The following is a 17,254-nucleotide window of genomic DNA, read 5'->3' as shown; positions in this document are numbered from 1 at the left end:
ACGGGTATCATTCTTCACATTTGCAAATGATTTCTTTTTTACTGCTTGAAGAGATATCTTTCCAAAATTTACTTCAATTTGAAGTATGCGTTTTCTTAAATGACTGAAACACATGAGCTAAATAATCTTCACCATTAATGTAAAACAAATGACATATTGATTTCTTGTAGACTTGCAAGCATATTAAGAAGGGAAACAAAATATTTCTGCAGTAATAACTGTTTCTTCGTTCAATGTGTGTTGTTTATTCAAATATGCACTCAATATTTTCTACAGTATTGTTTTGCTTCCAAAAATTTCTGCATATTTCAATGTTTTATTATTTTTTTGAGTCCATAATATAACTGTTTACAAGGCAACCAGGTTTCTATTGCAAACAATTTTTGGATGAAAATTCACGTTTCAAACCGTTTTTATGAATAACTGTTGCTTTGTAAATTATGGAAAGATTAATTTTTGATTAGTAATTTATTTTTAAAGCCCCATGACTTCATAAATAAAAATAAGAGTAAAACATTCCCCTAGAATTTAAGTGGTATTTAAATGGAGCTAGTAATTTTGTTAAGGTTTAAAATATTTGAAATATTCAAGCAGAATTGAACATCATATTGAAATATCGAATGAAGTGATATATCATCCTTCTTGATAGAAATTATACACAAAACTTCGATATAATGATTGTCAAATTAATGTGTTATTAACTGACATTTATGTATATAAGTAAAATAATGAAATGGCGCTGCATTTCATGATTGGAATTTGCAGTTTTTTCCCCGATTGAATTTTTTGAAAAGAGCCTGAGGCGTGAATTTTTAAAAAAGGACTCTACTCACCGAAGTACATTCGTTGTAAAGGCAGTTGCTCTAGATTTAATGAGATGTTCTGCAAATGCCAATAAAGACTTTCACCTTTATTAGTACTAAATATTATGCAGATTTGAAAATTTTTAAATTTTATTTGCCAAATAAAACTTTATGCATCCATTTCTAGTCAGTGGAGCAAGAAATTTAGATCAAAGTTTGGGATCCATAGCAACTTAAAAGTTATTCGAAAGTGTCATATGCAATATGATTAACTTAATATATGTGCTTAGTCTGGAATTATGTATTTCTCTTGTAGAAAGGTGCATTTCATTGGACTCCAAATTATAGTCTTTTCACACACACACACAAACATACTTATATATGTGACAGTGTAAACCAGAAATCAGTCAAAACACGAATTAACTAGGGAAAACGAGCTTTAACTGACAAAGCTAGGGAATCCATTTTCTCTATTTATTTCAGGTGTTGTCCAGCTAAAACCATATGAATCTAGATTTCTTGCTTCTAAAATTTTAGAAGCCTGTGCAGTCGTCTAGTTTTATTCATGCTGGAAAATGTTTGTGTTGTTGATTTATTTACGATGAGTGAAGAGAATGTTAATGCTTTTTGAGCCAAAAATTGGAAAAATAAAGTTTTTGGACAATTACTGTTTTTTACATAAAAAAATAGAATAAGTTTAAAGCTATTACACTTGATGAATACACCCCGATCTTATTTCACGTTGAAGAAGCCGTTAGCAAGACTTCAGAGTCAGAGGAGTTCTTCAGTGGAGTTGGAAAGCTCGTTTCTTCAAATGAGCCCATAAAATACTATTTACCAGTTGAAGAAATTTTGATCCTATCAAATTTGTACAAGTGACCATTGGACATGAGGATAGAGACAGATTAAAATTCAAAATTCAAGAAAATTTGTTAACATAACTACTGAAATGATACGAATTTTTTATCTGTGTATGAAATATGTCAACAGAAAAAAAAAAGAAAGGTTTGGTTTCTAAACTTATTATTCTCTCAGAAAAGAATAGACGCTGCCTAATAGATTTGATTGACATACAATCTCAAGCAGATAATGAATTTAGGTATATCAGGATTTACCAGGAACATTTAACAAAATTTGTGTGTTGATAGAGTAGAGTAAAAACTGATTAATGAAATCTCATCGGTGTGGCGCTTGAAAAAAATTAAGGTGAAAGATAGAGTTCTGAACAAACTATATTCGAACTAAGAAATGATACATAAACTTAATTAGTTTCGTATTTATTCAATAAATATAAGGTTAATACTTATATTAACTTTACAAATATTTATACAATAGACTACAGCTAATCAGAGTACAAGTTTGATAAAAACATTTTATATATTCACTGATTTTGAGATCTCAATTCGACGCATCTCCACAAATTTTCTTGACTCAAGCACGAGAACAGAATCAGAGAATTTCGCTCAGAACAGCAGCAAGAAAAGGAACGGTAGGAAAACTACCAGCTGTTCTTGTAAAAAAGATTGTTCTTCAAAGAGATTCAAAGATTGGTTCTGTATGAAAAAATGGTTATCTTTGCAATTCTAAGTGCCACAGCAGTTTGCCATGTCGAAATAAGTAATTTGTAATAACGGTGCTGTATTAAACAATATTAAAGTAAAGTATTTTTTCTTCTATGATAGGTTATTTTCTTAAACACAGTATTAGTAAGTATAGTTTAATACAATAATATTGGATTAAGTTATATTGTATAACAAATCAGTCATGACACGAATAAAACTGGTTTTCCTTACATACAAGCGCTGTCAATTAGAACGCGTTTTCCCTAGTTAATTCGGGTTCTCCCTAGCGGTGTCAGTTAACACGTTTTGGTTGATTTCGGGTTTTCACTATAACATACTGTGTGTGTGTGTGTGTGTGTGTGTGTCCGAAATAAGCCAAAAAGTATTTTAACTGATACCGCTAGGGAGAACCCGAATTAACTAGGGAAAACGCGTTCTAACTGACAGTTCTTGTATATATGTGTGTGTGTGTATTCAAGTGAATTAATATAGTTGGATATAGTGTGTGTGCGTATATATATATATATATATATATATATATATATATATATATATATATATATATATATTAAGAAGGTTTTTTTTTCAGATTATTCTTCTGAATTTACTTTTTCGAGAGTTTTCGAGACGTTAGGGAGACATATCTTCATTTTAATAAATAAATAAAATTATGCAAGAAGCTAATAAGAAATTTATCATAGCGCATGGCCCGTCGCGTGCTCTACCAAGGGGCACTGTGGATAACTTGGTGTCAAGAGCATTGACGGAGGAAAAATTATTACACAATCGTTATATTATAAAAATCTTAAAAATACAAATATATATATATATATATATATATATATATATATATATATATATATATATATATATATATATATATATATATATATATATATATATATATATATATATATATATATATATAAAATTTGTGGAAACGGGAAGTGTAAAACATTAGCCGGTAAGGAGCAAATCAACAATGAAATCTCAAAATTACAAGTATTCTGTAAAAACAAAAACTTGATTTATTGATTAAATTGTTCAGAATGTAATTTAAAATATATTGGCCAAACTAGCACCGAACTCAATTTCAGAATAAAAATTTATAAAAAATAGGACTACTGACTTTGAACTGGAACACTTTCAAAACCACAACTTTAATAATATAAATATCTACATTCTAGAAGACAGTGTTAACGAATTAAGCAAAATATTAGACCTAGAAAACATTTATATTTGTAACCTTAAAACTTTATTTCCTTATGGTCTCAATAGTAAATTAAATGGGGAAGGTTACGCAGATTCAAACAATAATTGCATTTATTAGAAATTTAACATATTTAAAAATTTTCTAAATAAAGATAACTATTCTAAAAGATTTAAAAGAGATAAAGGAAAAGGTGGCAATTTTCAAATTATATTTGAGGAATTTCAAAATTACTGTAATCTGGAATACAATAGTGAAAACATTCACAAAATTAGGAAATACATTTTTGGTCTTAGAAAAAATAAAATTAAATGGTTATTAAATAATAAATTCGGGGATTTAGAGTTTAAAAATTCGCACACAAAATGTATAATTCTTGATCTAATTAAATGTAAGCTTAACATTGGAAAAAACGATTTACTTTTTAATAATAAAAATAATGTTTACAAAGAATTTTGTGTGATTAAATTCTTGGATATTTACTTCGAATATATAAAATTACCCAAAATTGTACATAATAATAATATATATTTTCCTCTATCAGATAAAACAACTGTTTCAATAGCGTTTAGTTATACTTCAACTTTAAAGAAAAAAAATTGTAATTATAATTACTATAGCAAAAATTTAGATAAAATAAATGAAACAGATTCTTACTGTAACAAAGAAAACTTTAAAGATTTTATAGATGTTGAAAAAGGTCATATTATTACAGGTAATTTAAAAATTATTGATTCCAACTCTTTAAGAGAATTAATGGGAAGAGGAACTAAATTTAGATTAAGAGAAAAATAAACAATAAAATTTTAATTTCTATTGTTAAAGATTGGGGTATTTTTATTGCTAAATTATCTAGAAAATACCATTGGCCTGCAGAAGATTTCCGAGAATGGAAAGTGAGAATTTTAGAGGAAATTAAAATAAAAATGAATACTGATACTGACAGATCTAAAGAACGCGGTATTTATTTTAGCAAAACATTAAAAAACGAAATAAAAAATTTAAAAGAAAAGTTTGTTATTACAGTAATAGATAAATCTGCAAAAAATTTCTGTTTAATTTGTAAATATTGTTATAAAGAACTTTTAATTAATGATTATAACTCTAGCGGAACTTATATTTTAAAGAACACCGGCAAAAAGGAATTAGATAAAAGAATGCTAGCTTTCGCAAAAAAACCCAAAATTAAGACTTGCTCTCTAAACTATCCTTATTAATTCCCAACAGTTAAATTTCATAAAAATCCATTAAAATTCAGATTCGTGACTTGTAGCACTGGCAGTTATAATTACTATACGGGAAAACATTTCTTTAAATACTTAAAAATTATCCTGGACAAAATCAAAGATGAAGAAAACTTTATAATTTCTCGTAACAAAGAAGTACTGGATTTTCTTAAAGATAACAACATTAATAAACTTAATACTTATGATTTCGAAAATTTATACACCAATCTACCTCATGAAAAATTAATAAAGGTCTGTACTTTTATATATGACGAATATTTAAAGGAAGATGTTATTCCTAAAAATAACTAGCTAGAATTATGTAATTTTAATATTACTGAAAATTACGTTTTTAATGGAATAAATTTTTATTAACAAGTAAAGGGCATTTTCCAATCGGAACAGCTTTCTCAAGTGCTTTAGTTAATATTTTCCCACATTATTATGAGAAAAAAAAATAATTAAATATAATTTAATAAACGGGTGGAGGTATATTGATGACCTACTTTTGATAAACTTAGACAATACTGATATTGTTACTAATTGCTATCCAAAATATATAATTCTAACAGAAACAAATAAAAATCAACTTGAGACTACCTTTCTGGATTTGAAAATCGAAATTGCTAATGATAAAACAATAGCTGGTATCTACGATAAAAGGGATGAATTCAACTTTAAAATAACAAAACTTTGTAATTATCATTCCAATCTAAACTCTGAAATTTTCAAAATTCTAATTTTCTCACTATTTAACAGGATCAAAAGTGTTTGTAATAATAAAAATTCCTATATATTCAATATATTCCTATATATATATATTGAATTGATATATATCAAATAACCTCATTAAAAATTTAATTAATAATGAATTTCCCCGAAACTACTGTAACATCAACTTATTGATTAAACAAGGTATGATTTGGGATTAATCCTTTACCTAAAATAAAAATAGAACTTTCCTTGCATATTAAATCACTCAACAGATGACGCTGGGACACTACAATTGTTTTTTACCTTAAATGCCTTAGCTTGGAGGTGTTAAAAAGCGGGAATCACAATCGATAACTTAACATTTCTTTGCCTGCTGCTGGTATGTACTTTCCTTTTGCCATTACTGGTTTGAGTGCTATTATATGGTATTTTTGTTATTATTGTTATTTTTGTTATTGTATTTTTTCTTATTAGGGGATGTATTCTTCTAATTTATTGTTTTGTATTTTCCTTTCTGTTAAAATGGTACATCTCTTAAGCCTAATTTCAGGGGATTTTCGGGTCACGAGGAATCATTATGAAATAGTTTAGTCTGCATTTTTCACAGAAAAAAAAATGCCCTTTTTTTGAATCCCTGCCTGAGGGTGACCCTTGAAAAAGTCTTCACGCCGGAATATTTTTTATTTGGTTTAATTTAATTTTTCTATTAAACTTGGTTTTTATTACTTTTGTCTCAATTCATCTGTGTTTTAGAAGTAGCATTTGCGCTCTCTAAATATTATGGTGTTTTTCCTGTTCCTTTTTGGTTTTAGTTAGAATAAGAAATAATTTTTAGTTGCGATTCCGAAACTATTTCGTTTCGTTTTCAAAATATTTCTTACTTTAGATTGGTTACTTATATATATATATATATATATATATATATATATATATATATATATATATATATATATAATCAATAGGAATGTTTTTATTAAGTACCGTTTCATATTACTGACGTTTTATTTGAAGGATTTAATATTAAACAGGTTAATAAAACCGCAAAAAACCGCAGTTTTACATAAAGTCTGCCACAGAGAGTTTAAGAACTTTTGTATTTGTTAGAAGATATTCAAAAGTGATCAAGATAAAATGTCATTGTCTTTTATGTTAGCAAAAGTCTCAAGTCATTTTGTAAATTCAAATCAGTATATAAGAGTTTAAAATTAAAAAAAAACATCAATGTAGTAAAGGATCAGAATAAGTATAAATCAATAACTTAATTTTTACTTTCGAACCGATTCAAAAGCAAAAGTAAAAACATTTATTATTAAATATCACCAATAATTGCAAAATATAAGCAGGGTATATTTCGTAATTGTAGCTTAAACTGAAAAAGCAAGAGCTGTTATTTTGACTACGCCTTACCTGGAAAGCAATACAAGTGCATTAAATAATTTTCAATTCCCTTCACGTTGTTTATTGCTTGTTGGTAAAATTATGTTTGATCTTCCGAAGGATAACATCAAGGATTTCTCTCTATTTAATTTAAGTATTACCATAAACTGAAACATTTTTAGGTATTTACTAAAACTGGATAAGGAATCATCAGTCTTTTGAGAATAGTTCAAGAACGCGTAAAGGATTTATTCCGGAATATTTTACTAGAAAGATATACAAATGAAATTTAAAACGTCGAATAAACTTTCGTTTTTCGAAGGCAGACATTTGATTTCAAAAACAAGCAAAACGGGACTGTACCCGTTTAAACAAATAAAAAAGTCAGATATTTGTTTATGCAAATGCGCATATGTATGATTGCGAAATTTGAATATGTTATCAAAAGTGCTCTTCAATTTTGCTTTAGACATGAATTATTAAGCACCACTTAGAAGAATACCTTGATCTTAAAAATGGACGAATTTAATAAATATTTCCATTTGAAAATTGATTTTTCTTACATTTATTTATTTACATGATTCCATATACGTAGAATTCAAATCTTTATATATAAAAACATTCACAAATTTTATGAATAATTATTTTTTTAATCTATGTATTCTATTCTGTATTAGCATATGGAATATTGAAATTGTCTGAAAGTATTATATCTTTTTATGTGAAAAAGTATGCAGGCTATGTAGTAATATGACTCAATGAATTAGCTCACAGTTAATACAAAAAACTTCGAAAAGGTTGTGAGAATCAACCATTAACCAATTGACTTTTAATTCTATTTAATTGTTTTCCAATCTCCATTTCGAACTAAGTATAAAATTTCTCTATAGGATTTCGATCTTAGACTTACAAATTTTTAATGATGAATTATGCGTTGTGTTTATTTCGTTTTCAGAGATTAAATATGTATAGTTAAAAAACTGATGTTATTTCATCCCACATAGAGTGCTACAATCAGCTACAAGCACTCTGTCAAACTTTACTTTTATAGATATGATAAGTAAATAAATAAATTACTTGCTGTAGCACAAAATGAGAAATTCATACTGATAATCAATTTATCTAGCTTCTAGAAAATTGATTAAAAACCAGCTATCGTGGAAGATTTAATTTATTTCTTTTCATCTCACTATGTTTTATAAATTTCCGGAAGTGTATTGAAAGGGAATGAAGAAGCTATTACATATATTTTTTAAAGTATTGCAAAATTTTTAATAAGGTCAAGGCATATGTTCAGACAGATAACATTTTAAAAAAGTTATTAAAATAAATATTGTAATTCCACTTTATGATCAGTATGGCATAAAAACTTCAATTTAAGTGATAAAAACTTTTTAACATTCACGTTTTCTTTAAAAAAATAAATTTAAAAAGAAAATTACTAAAATATACAAAATCCCGTTACATTAAATCAAAATTCTGTTGCAAATTAATGTACTGGAATCCGATGAAAATTCGCTCAAATATTTTTTTTTTTATAAATTTTCGAAATAAATAATATAGAACATTTTCGCAACTATCAAAGAAACAAAGGGTTATAAAATTCAAAACTGATATAATTAGAATTGTTCTGGTACATTCTCTAGAAAATCATTTGTAAAATCTATATATTAAGTGTGAAAATGCAAACAAAAAGATTTTGAAAACTCATGTCAAAGATATAGGATTTTATGAAATTATCAGTTTTCAGAAAAACGTTAATAGAAAAATACTTCTGTAATATAAAATTACGCAGAAATTCACTTAAAATTCGCCACAATCATACAATTTCCCTTCTTTCTTCGCCTCTCACAACTCATTCCTTTGAGTATATTTATTCTTTTTTTTTCCGAGGAACATTTATTACAAGTTATGAAAGGGCACTTAGATTCTTCGCTCATTCCAATCAAAAACAATACACGCATTAGTAATTTTCCTCCACATTTTTGGTGTATTTAACTCTGACTTAAATTCACTTAACACTTTTGTTAAATTCAATAATTGCTAATTTTACAGCCAATGTCTGTATTTGCTATTTTACAAACCTTTCTTTCGGAATGTTTTTCCGAATAAGCCCATTAAATCCTTCGTTCGCATTCTGCATTGTATTCCTATATAAACAGCGTCTCTGAAGTTGTTATATGTAGATTTTAATATTTTTCATAATGATATTTGACAATCTTTTAGATTTATCTTGGTACCATACCACTTGGTACTTGGATACGCCATGGCAAGTTCACATTGATCAGTCCACTCTGTTTAATCATTATTTGAGATTTATTAGAACAAACATATAAAAAATTGTCATTTCATAGTTTTGCACTGAATTTAAGTTATTTATGTTGCTTCGTTTGACTATAGCATAATAGTTTGAAAGCTTACTATAAAAATTTTCTGCCAACTTTGCCTACCCTGCCAGACTTTTTGTGTTTAAGCTAAAGGCATATGTGTTGTAGTGATCGTAGCGCCATCTTTAATCATGTCATTCTAAAGCGTTACCTATCTACTTTCCCTAATACAATCTATGTTATTACTTCCCCCGGGGAATCCCCGTTCTGTGTATACGTGCGCTAAGCAGCGATGTTCCGATAGTAGTTAGTGTAATAAAGAGTTTATTTTTCTAATGGCGATGAAATACTTTATACTACACTCTACATGAACATCACCACAAATGGTGACCCGGATAAGAAATCACGCATCTCTTTTGATTTAATTGGATTAATATTATCTTACTAAGTTTCGTTTTGAAACGAAAGCGCACTTCATGATGGAGGAAATCTCAGCTGTGAAGATGCCTAACTTCATTCCGTCCGACCCTTCACTTTGGTTTACGATGGTAGAGTCAACATTTGAATTGGCTATTCCAAAGGCAATTACAGCTTCTCGCACTAAATTCAACTACTGCGTGAGCACCTTGCCTCCAGAAATCGCAATAACTGTGCGCGATATCATTCTTTCGCCAGATGCAACTGACCCTTACAGCCAACTTAAATCTGAGATAATTTCCCGATGCGGAGAATCAAAATCTCAGGAAATTCGTAAGTTATTGGCTGGAGAGCAGTTGCATGATAGAAAGCCGTCCGAGCTGTTAAGAATTATGCAAAGACGTGCCGAAAGTCACAATATTGCCGATTCTCTCTTACTGGAATTATTTCTTCAGCAACTACCATCTAATGTGCAATCGATTCTTGCCTCAATACAACCTTTGACACCTCAAAAAGCCTCTGAAATAGCCGACAAAATACTGGATATAACACCAAACCAGGTAAGTGCTGTTTCAAATGCAACTGCTACAGCTGATTCTGAACTGTTATCAGAAATTAAAATGTTGCGTAAAGAAATTGCACAGATGCGTCGCCATTCCAGAAGTCATTCACGGAATCGCCAACCTCGTTTTCGACGGAAAAGCCCTGCCAGTAATGATGATATCTGTTGGTATCATCGGAAGTACGACTCCAAAGCACAAAAATGCATTCCGCCTTGCAATTATCAGCCAAATCACAACGGCAAGGAGTAGCGGCGACATACGCCTCGCCCAGTAGTTCTCGTCGCCTTTTTGTTCGCGATAGAAAATCAAATGTAAATTTTCTTGTTGACACTGGCAGTGATTGTAGTTTGATTCCTGCGACTAGAAATGATAAACTGTGTATTCCGATTCAAAAATTCTTTGCAGCAAATGGTTCCATCATAAATGTTTATAAACAAAAGTTATTATCTTTAGATTTAGGTTTAAGAAAACAATTTGTTTATCCTTTTTATGTTTGTGATATTAAAACTGCAATTATTGGTGCAGACTTTTTACATCAGACTTTTTGCAACCTAATTTAAGAAATCGTTGTTTAAATGATATGTATACACATATAAATGCTCATGCTATTCTTAATAATACTGATGCTCATTCTGTAAAATCTGTATTTTGTAATGATGATTTTTCAAAGTTATTGAATGATTTTCCTAATATTGTTAAAGCTCCATGTGCAAACCAAACTGTAAAACATTCTGTTATGCATCATATTGAAACTTTTGGTTCTCCTGTTTATGCTAAACCTCGTAGGCTAGCACCCGATCGCTTAAAAATCGCTAAAATGGAATTTCAGCATATGTTGGATTTAGGCCATATGCGGCCATCCAACAGCAATTATGCCTCTCCTCTACATATGGTTCCGAAAAAGGGAAGTGACGATTGGCGTCCTGTTGGTGATTTTAGAGCTCTTAATGCTCAGACCAAAAAGGACAAATATCCGATTCCCAGTGTTTTGGATTTTACTAGCGAACTACATGGAACCACAATTTTTTCTCATATTGATTTAGTAAAAGCTTTTCATCAAATTCCGATTGCTCCCGAGGACGTTCATAAAACAGCTATTTGTACTCCGTTCGGACTCTTCGAGAGCACTCGGATGCAATTTGGTTTGTGCAATGCATCAAGTACCTTTCAGAGATTTATTGATGAAGTTACTAGAGATTTAGATGGTGTGTATGCTTTTATTGACGATTTATTAATTGCCTCAAAATCAATCGAAGAGCATAGACAACATCTCAGAGCTCTCTTTTCAAAATTAGACCATTATGGACTTACAATTAAATCTTCTAAGTGTACATTTGGTGTTCCTACCCTAGATTTTTTAGGATTTAAAGTTTCCAAAGAAGGTATTTCTCCAATTCCTGATCGAGTTAGTGCAATTCAAGAATTCCCACGACCCACTACCCTTACTCAACTTCGTAGATTTTTGGGTATGTTTAACTTTTACCGCAGATTTCTTCCCAAGGCAGCTCACATATTATCACCTTTGATTAAGTTTCTTGAAGGCCATACTAACAAAAAGAAATCACCACGGCCAGCAAAAAAATCTGAAACTACTCTGCAATGGTCTGAGGAAGCTGATAAGGCATTTTCTAATGCTAAGAAAGCTCTTGCCGAAGCTACCCTACTCAAACATCCGATTCCTGGAGCTCCTTTAAGTCTGTGGACTGATGCATCCTTATTTGCTATCGGAAGCTCTTTAAATCAACTTTCAAATGGAATTTGGGAACCCATTGCATTCTTCTCAATGAAACTTTCTAAAAGTCAAACTAATTGGTCAACATACGACAGAGAACTTCTTGCTATTTATGCTTCCATAAAAAAATTTCGATACATGCTTGAAGGTAGGGAATTTTCAATCTATACTGATCAAAGACCCCTTACTGAAGCCTTTAAGCAAAAGCCGGATAAATGCTCACCTCGTCAACTGAGACATTTAGACTTCATATCCCAATTTTCTACCGATATTCGTTATGTCAAGGGTACAGAAAACATTGTTGCAGATGCATTGTCTCGCATTGAAATCAATTCAATTTCAAAGAAAAATTTAAATTTTAATGACATCTCACTTGCACAGTTAAATGATTCTGAACTTAAAGAATATCTGAAGTCTTCAAATTGCAAAATAGAAAAGCAATATTTTCCCTTAGAGGATGTAACCTTGTATTGTGACTTATCTACTAATTCACCTCGTCCGTACATTCCAAATTCTTTTCGTTCAATAGTTTTTGAAAATATTCACAATCTTTCTCATCCTGGCATTCGAGCAACAAGAAAGCTGATTACTAAACGTTATTTTTGGCCAAACATGAATTCATTTATTAAAAATTCTGTTCAATCTTGTCATAATTGCCAACGTTCTAAAATTCAAAAACATACAAAATCTCCTATAGGCACTTTCGCTTTGCCAGATGCTCGATTTGCCCATATAAATATTGATTTCATAGGACCACTCCCACTATCTGATGGTTATAAATATTGTATGACAATAGTTGACCGATTTACCAGATGGCCGGAAGCTATTCCTACTTCAGATATAACTGCTGAAACAACATGTAAAGCCCTAATTCATAATTGGATATCTCGTTTCGGTTGTCCAGTAACTATAACTACAGATCAAGGTAAAAATTTTGATTCACATCTATTTAGACATTTGAATAATATTTTGGGTACAAATCGAATCCGCACAACTTCCTACCATCCCCAATCCAATGGACTTGTGGAACGTTTCCACAGGGATCTTAAGAGTTCTATTATAGCCCATTGTCAACCAAACTGGACTGAAACTATTCCCATAGTTTTACTCGGAATTCGATCTGCAATTAAACCGGACATAAATGCCACATGTGCTGAATTAGTCTTTGGTACAACTCTCAGATTGCCTTCTGACATTTTAACCTCAAAAGTAGATCTATCAGTACCAACAGATACTTATGTATCAAAAATTCAAAGCACTAATGCAATCTATAAATCCTATCTCTACGTCTAGACACTCGGTTAAACCTATTTATATTCATCCATCCTTAAGTACTTGCTCTCATGTATTTTTGAGAGTGGACAGTGTTAAACCTCCTCTTTCACCTCCTTACACTGGTCCACACCTTGTAATCAGCAGGAAAGATAAAACTTTTGTATTAAAAGTTAATAATAAAAATGTAACAGTTTCCATAGACCGTGTCAAACCTGCATATGTGTTGACAGGATCTAATGACTCGTTACCTTCTGTACCTGCAACTATTCATAAAACTCAAGGTGAACTTTCTTCTAAAAATGAACAATTACCGACAAAACCAACTACCACTCGTAGTGGACGTCATGTCCATTTTCCAACGAGATTAATTACTGAGATATAAATTGTTATGCATATATATATATTGTAACTGTAATTTTATGTATTTCATATATTATTGCATCTATTTACTTCAATTTTTATTTACCATTTGAAATCATTATCCTATATTATACTTATTGTATTATGTGATGTTTTATTTTTATGCGCGCATAATTATCCTGTATTATTACATTTGTCGTTCTCCTTGTTCACTAGGGGGATACTCATGTAGTGATCGTAGCGCCATCTTTAATCATGTCATTCTAAAGCGTTACCTATCTACTTTCCCTAATACAATCTATGTTATTACTTCCCCCGGGGAATCCCCGTTCTGTGTATACGTGCGCTAAGCAGCGATGTTCCGATAGTAGTTAGTGTAATAAAGAGTTTATTTTTCTAATGGCGATGAAATACTTTATACTACACTCTACATGAACATCACCACAGTGTAAACATTCAAAAACAGTTGACATACATGAATAATTGAAGAAAAAAAACAAAGAGAAAATTAAAACAAATTTTCATTGATTCTGTTAAAAACACTAAAATTCCTTCCCAAGAGTTCCACTTTCGGTTAATTTAAAGAAATTTCCTATTTTGTTCACAGTTTTCAGTTAAACGTTAATTTTCCTTCTGGGTGCCGTAAATATAAAATATAAGCATTTTTGGAAGTATGAGCTTGAAAGGAAACAATAAAAAATATTTATACATTTCAGCGGAAAATTGATTTTTAAAGTGGGTAGATATCTAAAATGGGATCTGTTAATCACAAGTAAATCTTCACATAGTACCATCAAACGCAATGGCAAAATACATTCTCGCAAAAATTGTAGTCTAAGAATTAATATTATCTGTTTAGTAGTGAAGACGCACAGTTTTTACAAGACTTTCATACATTTCCATAATCACCATCCGTTACTCTTTCTTGAATGTATAACTCGGCAATGCTGAAAATAACATTATTTTCTTGGGAATACAATATACGACACAGAAAATTTTAAAATTTCAAGCAAAGATGGTAAAAAAAGAAAAGAAGCAAATTTTCCTTCGACGGGATCACTCAGAGAGGTTGAAAAAGTTGGAAAACTATTTCAATGCAGTTCATTTTTTCTCTTTATATAAAGTCTAGGGGCAAAGGTTTTAAAAGAAAAAGGATTACTCCCTCCGACGAAAGCAGACTGCCAAGAATTTTATTTTCAAGTGTATGCATTAAAAAAAAAATGGAAAAAAAAGGAAGGATGGGCCCAGGTGACTTGAGGGATCAGATAGATTGCGAGTTTAAGCATGAGGCTAGCTTATCGATAAATCGGAAATGGGGATGTTTGTCGACTGTAGATGAAGCAAAGAATAAGCAATGAGTGTTATCCAGAGGTTGAAGATGCCGCGAACGGTAACCTGTCTCTAACATCTGTGATATAATGAAGTGTAGTATCAGAGCGACAGCTACTCGAACCTTCTGGAAGAGACATCTGATAGATGGTAGGGTGCATTTCAACTTTTTGATTTAGTCCTTCTTGGAAAGAAATGTTCTGAAAAGACAACAAAAATGAAAGTGCAATTTTTTGTTACAATTCTTTCGATTATCTGAAATTTCGGTTCCGAATACATTGTAGTAATCAATGGGATTTGTGAAAGAAGTTATTTTATGATTTGAAACACACTGTTATAGTAAAATAAGAGAAATAATTCCGCTTCAATGCACTTTAAATAAACAAATAATATTCATTCATATAAGAAAATTGTTTTAGCAGCTAATGACTTAGTTCTTGTCAAAATATATTCTAGAACAGTTTATGATTGCAATAAAAATTATTATATAATCCTTAAAGAAGTTTTAATCTTTAAAAAAACAATTTTTAATCATATTTCTGTGAAATAGAATTAAAAAATTAGTAACATGTGTTGTTTCCTTTAGAAATGAATTAATTTTGGGGCATATAAATGCGTAATAGATGTAAAAATGTTTGAAACATTCACATATAAAAGAGAAATTAATATTAAATAGTGTTGTAAATATTACTAATGCGCATAATTGATTGTAAATATGATTAATAAGTTTAATTAATGCTCACAATTGATTAGTTACAGTAAAGATAGCAGAATCCTTGAAGGAAAATATGTTTAATTTTGATATATTCGATTACTAAGTCTTTTAAAATTAAGCTAATGGATAATTTAAATTTTTGAAATTGAATAACAGTAGAATGATATTCGAAAAGTATGATAAATGTTGAGAGTGTTAAACGTTTGCTTTAGGTATTATACTCACTATTCATTTTAGACATGTTTCCAAAAGCATTTAACATCTCTGAAATAAACTTTTTCCGAAAATAAGTTGGAAGATCAAAACTTAAGAGTGTTTAGCAGATTGCCTCAGTGCATCGTTGAAGACCTAAAACTTGCTAAAATGTGTTTTTTTAACATTAATATCACCGGACATTCATTAGTTATTAAACCGTAGATTGAACCACTTCATTTACTATACTTTTTTTAAAAATTGCTTTTTGCAGAAATATTCAGGTAAGCAAGACTAGATGAAAGTATAACGTAGACTGTATTGTTCATTCATTTTCAACGGATCATTATCAATACAAAAAGGAAATTAATTTACACATTTTTTTACAATATCAAACAATTATCAAAATATTTGTTTATAAAATAATTAAATAGATAATAAATAATTTAAGATAAACAACCGATTAATTTATATACATTTAAAAAATAATTTGAAAATCTGAAAGATTAAATATAAAGGCCAAGCGACAATTTTTAGCAAAGGCTACCTATGTGCACATTCATATTATTTTTCTCCAGTTTACTCATCAGAACAACAACAAAAATAACTATTGAGATGGTCTTAAAAAGATGTGTAAAGTCTTAAGAGTTAAAACTATTTTCAACCAAAATATCCATTGAATTAGATATGAAATTTGTATTTAAGTTGTATTCTGTAGGAGTTTAATTTTAACCTTTTTCAGCCCAACGTAATCAAAATGCTCGGATTTCAATATCAAGAAGCTAAATACAGCTATAAATTTACAAAAAATAATCATAAAAACTTTGTTTTATAACTTGTTAAATTTAAGTCTAATAAATGATAAAGCATATAATGAAATATAGTTAAAATAAATATAATTAAAATAAGATGGCAGTTATTCTTATTGTTTAATAGGCTTTCTTAATTAAAATTTTATTTAGATAACAATTATAAATTTTTAGGGATATTTTAATATTTAATTTTATATAGAGATTAGCCAATTTTTCTTCCATTAACGATTACTTTTAGCGATTTTATTTTTTATAATAAAATCGCTAAATATATTATATTTAATATATTTAATTTTTATAAATTAATGAGATGAATTTAGATGAGACGCAGATGCAGAAAATGTTTGAAATTTTCATTCGAAATTATCTCTAAAAATAAAATGAAAGCAAATGCAAAGCGTTTTTTTATGTTTTAAGAAAACTTCATTATATATATATATATATATATATATATATAAAGCTATGAGCAAGTACAACACTAACAAAATGTAACATTAAACTAATAAAATATTTATTTCAGGATTTAAAACTGCAGCTGGAATAGAAATTTAAACTGAGATATAGAAAAGACTTTAAAATATGTAATCCGAAATACATTTGGAATATTATTGCGAAACTATGCACTGCATTTTAAATACTC

At 29.5% G+C, this 17,254-nt stretch overlaps 1 protein-coding gene across 1 annotated transcript; it reads left to right on the top strand.

Annotated features, from left to right (window-relative positions):
* The first annotated feature begins 9,516 nt into the window (after window positions 1-9,516).
* LOC129958960 (uncharacterized) lies at window positions 9,517-10,701 on the top strand. Its single transcript, XM_056071715.1, has one exon. The coding sequence runs from the start codon at window positions 9,696-9,698 to the stop codon at window positions 10,446-10,448; it is 753 nt and encodes a 250-aa protein (XP_055927690.1). The 5' UTR covers window positions 9,517-9,695; the 3' UTR covers window positions 10,449-10,701.
* The last annotated feature ends 6,553 nt before the right edge of the window (window positions 10,702-17,254 follow it).

Source organism: Argiope bruennichi, chromosome X1 (genome assembly GCF_947563725.1).
Source record: "Argiope bruennichi chromosome X1, qqArgBrue1.1, whole genome shotgun sequence".
In the NCBI taxonomy this organism is placed as follows: Eukaryota; Metazoa; Arthropoda; class Arachnida; order Araneae; family Araneidae; genus Argiope; species Argiope bruennichi.
The sequence above is the reverse complement of the archived record's forward strand: the minus strand, read 5'-3'. Positions and strand labels throughout refer to the sequence as shown.